Source organism: Macaca mulatta, chromosome 3 (genome assembly GCF_049350105.2).
Source record: "Macaca mulatta isolate MMU2019108-1 chromosome 3, T2T-MMU8v2.0, whole genome shotgun sequence".
In the NCBI taxonomy this organism is placed as follows: Eukaryota; Metazoa; Chordata; class Mammalia; order Primates; family Cercopithecidae; genus Macaca; species Macaca mulatta.
This window is the reverse complement of record NC_133408.1, coordinates 17283531-17287642: the sequence shown is the minus strand read 5'-3', so window position 1 is coordinate 17287642 and position 4112 is coordinate 17283531. Positions and strand designations below refer to the sequence as shown.

Here is a 4112-nt window from a genome sequence, read left to right as displayed (position 1 = left end):
AATATTTATAACATATAGATTTGTTTGAATTTATAGTACTATCTTAAATTATAAATATGTTATCTGCATTGAATATTGGTATAGGAATCCAATGATTATAAGGTATATTGTTGTTAAATAACATAGAGTAATTTATATTTTCAAAAATTAGTGCTCTGTTTAATCTTTACAAGGCAACCTTGACATTCTTTCTCAATTTGGAGAATAAAAAATATCAGGTTTTTCAAAACTCTTCTACAAGTTAATAAAACAGAAATAAAAGGAGACTAGTGAAAGAATGTCAAATAATTAGAAAAAAGTACAATTTATTAATATAAAAGTATAAAGCAAATAGAACACATTCATTTAAGCTAGACAGACATTGACACAAACTTTCAAACTGGATTGTCAGTTTCATCAAATTTGGAATAAACAGAAAAATACAGTATTTACAGATTTTAGTAAAACTAAACAGAAATGGTACAAGAAGGAAATTTATTTTTCACAGAACAAAAATGTCAATTTTGACTTAGGTACCCGCATAGGAGCAGGTGAAGTTCTCAAAGGACAACTTTATTTTTTGTTGTTGTTGTTTTTTTGGTAAGTAAATGAAAACCAAGACATATTTTTCTGCTCTTTTATTTATATTGATGAAACCTCAAAGTCTGTACTCAAATACTTATTAAAATACACCCATACATAAATGATTTCTTGTCAAAATGCATCATTCTTCTTCAAATACAAAAACATAATAAGAAAAAATATTTTCACTTTTCTAAAACCATCACTTTTTCTTAGATCACACTTTTATCTTTCCTCTGAGTGTAGCCCTGGAAAAGCAGTTTGAATGCAAAGCCTCTTGACAAAATATCTGCTTTTTAAAAATGTTAATTTAATATACAAGAAAAAAAAAAGCCTCTGGGAGAAGAGGATAAAGAAGTTAGGATTTCCAACTCCTAGGCTAAAAAACAGCATATCAGAAAGCCATTCAATTTCCTTTACAATGCTGATTAAAGCCTTCATTTTAACCTTCATTATAAATGGAGGACATTAATCCCTAAGCTGTTTTTAAACAATTAATAGAAACCTTCTTCAATCCTATCCATGATTTCCCTGAAAAGCAATAGTTGAGTTCTATTTATTCAGTGTAATGGATCGGCATTTCATTTCAAATAAAACCATATAAGCATGTCTCTATGTAAGATATAAATGTTACACTCATCTATGAACATAATGCTATGTCATGGAGAAATTACAGTGGTAAAATAATGCAGTCTTTAGCAATGTCATTTTGAAGTAAATGATAAAAATAGTGGGCGCTTGAATCATCTTAGAAAACAAATTACTGTACTTTAGAACAATAAAAGCATTGGGTTTAATATCTCATTCTGCTGAAATAGCTTATAGAATCATAAATAGCTGATGCACAGTTCCTGTAATTAAGATTAAGCAGTTAAGAACAGTAAATCAAAGTTTCTTTGGGGTCCATTTTGAGAAAATAATAGAGATTTTAATCATTTGCATGGCTTTATAGTAAAGTTATAAAAACATACACAACTACACATACTGAGATCTGGAGTAGACGCTCGGTGACTTCTTTTCCATGTGATAACTTCTTTGGGTTGTGCGATGGGAGGGTATCGAGTATCTGTAGCTACTGCTCTTTTCATTGCAACAAAAAATACAACAGAACAGGGCTCCTCCAACAATGAGCACGAGTGCAGTGGTCCATCCTAAGTAGAGGGCTTCTCCAAGCTCACGTTTTTGGGCAACATTCACTATCGGGTTATAGAAATCTCTGATGATGGCATTGGCAACCCAGCTCACAGGGATGAGCACCACCATGCCCGTGATGATGAAGATGATTCCAGCTGTCAGCAGAATGTGAGCCTTCACCTTCTCATTGTCCCCCGTGCACCTGGTGCATTTCATGCCAAGGATGGCCATCATGAAAGCCAAGAAGGACATTACGGAAGCAGCACACATCAGTCCTCTGGCTGCCTGTAGGTCCGGAGAAAGAGCCAACAGGGAATCATAGATTTTGCACTGCATCCTGATGTTAGCCTGCCTCACGCAATTCATCCACAGTCCTTCCCAGAAGTTTTCAAACACCACGATGTTGTTTTCAATGAAGGCCGACACTCTCCACTGAGGCATGACGGTGACAGCCACTGTGCCCACCATTCCAACACCACCAAGAAACAGCCCAGCAATTTCTAAGGCATGGGTTGCCATTATCCCCTGGGATGGGTTTTAGTCAGCTGGACTCCCGAGCTGCTAGTTCTGCTTTGAAGCAAGGTTCTCTGTGCCACAGAAGAGAACAGTTTTTGCTGTAGTAATGAACTCAGAACCCAGTGGCTTTTCAAATAAGAGCTGCTTTGCTACTTCTGGCCAGATAGTATCCAGTGCTGGCTGGCTGAGATGGCCCTGTTATTGGCTGCAACAGGTAAACTTACAAATCAGGTGTGGCAACTTTCTCAGCCAATAAAAGGTGGATGGTAACCCAGGTGTGTCTAAACCAACACTTGGGTACTTGTAACGGCTAGACCTGCACATAAACATTCTTTATACTTCTCGGTCTTCCGAGAAGACAGCAGTATGTTTACCTGTAGGCATAGTTATAAATGGTTGCATAAGCATCAAGAAATGAGCCAATCCCTTGTAATGTGAAAGGTGCACCTTGTACAGGCAATTCTGAAACTCTTAGTAAAAGCTGCTGGGACCAAGGGATAAAATAAAATATCTGCCGAAGAATTTTGCAATGCTGTTGAAATGCCAAAGTGAAACGAGAGCAGGGGATTGAAAGATTGCTTTTACCTGAGAAACCACATTCTTTGGGACACATGTGATCCAAGTGATTGATTTAATTTTTCTACAACTTCAAAGCAAGCTCTACTTTGGTGAAATCAGGGAACAGATCATGCCAGAGGACAAAACAAACTAAAGTAATTAAATACACAAGGCTGTCCTTCTCCTTGGCACTTAAAACATATCGGGGTTCTTTAAGGCAGAAAAATTACTCATTGGCACTTTTCTGATAATCTTCATTTATTAAAAAAAAAAATTGCCAAAATAAAAGTCACCAGATAATTATCTTATGTAGCCAGGACTATAGCATTTAAGCAAGCTTATGAGCTTATTTTGTGGTGCTATTCTTGCTGCTTTGTCTTCCTGGGCTGAAGGAACGAGAATTCTGAAGATGTCTCAAGACCCTTGGGTCTATGCAAATGGCCAATATTTCAAAATAAAATATTTACAGGACAAGGGAACTATATTTACTAAACTGTATTATATTAGGTATTAACCAAATATGTTTTCCAACCTTTTAATATTATGTCTGCAGTAGGACATAGAAATCCCTAAATGCAAGACAATGTGAACTTTCTTCTCAAAATAATGATGATCTAACAGTGGTGCTATACTAAGCATAAATGTTTATCTGAGAAAATTCCACCAGCAATTTTCTTCTGGAGATCACCTTGAGCTCTCTGTCTGATCTTTCCTAACTTTAAGCTGCACTTTATTTTCTTTTCTTCTTAACATCATAAAAAATGATCTTTTCTTTACAGTTTTACTTTCTCTCTGCTTCATCGGACTACCTTAAATCCAAATATGGGAGAAAATCTTTTCTGCTCACTAATTAAACTTTGTGAGTTTCATGGTTCAAAAAATCTGAGTCATTTATGGATATTATTAAAACAAAAACTATATGGTAGAAAGGGCAAAAGGAGGATAAAGTAGACCGTCTTCTAAAAAAGAAGTAGGATGCATAGTAGTCTGAGTTGTTATAATTTTGTTAAACAGACATAATAAATGTAATAAAAAGTTAAAACTTAATATTTACAGAAATTTTCTCACTTCTTGACCTGCTAGGTGCTAAATTTCAGGGTGTCCCTTAGGCTGACGTAGAACATATGCGGCATTTTCTTCATCAAGTTTTTATCCATTACAGATTTGTGGTGGAGGGGGACTTAGATTAATCTTGGGAAAATAAGATTTAAGAAGTGAGCAGAAAACATTTTCTCCCATATTTGGATTTAAGGTAGTCCGATGAAGCAGAGAGAAAGTAAAACTTCAAAGAAAAGATCATTTTTATGATGTGAAGAAGAAAAGAAAATGAAGTAAAGCTTGAA

The 4112-nt window shown here is 35.3% G+C and overlaps 1 protein-coding gene across 1 annotated transcript; it reads right to left on the bottom strand.

The window, feature by feature from the left end:
- Positions 1–285: 285 nt before the first annotated feature.
- CLDN8 (claudin 8) lies at positions 286–2440 on the bottom strand. The gene is given in 1 exon segment (NM_001194152.2): positions 286–2440. A coding segment is annotated over 1 exon segment (678 nt). The 5' UTR covers positions 2215–2440; the 3' UTR covers positions 286–1536.
- Between the last annotated feature and the right edge of the window lie 1672 nt (positions 2441–4112).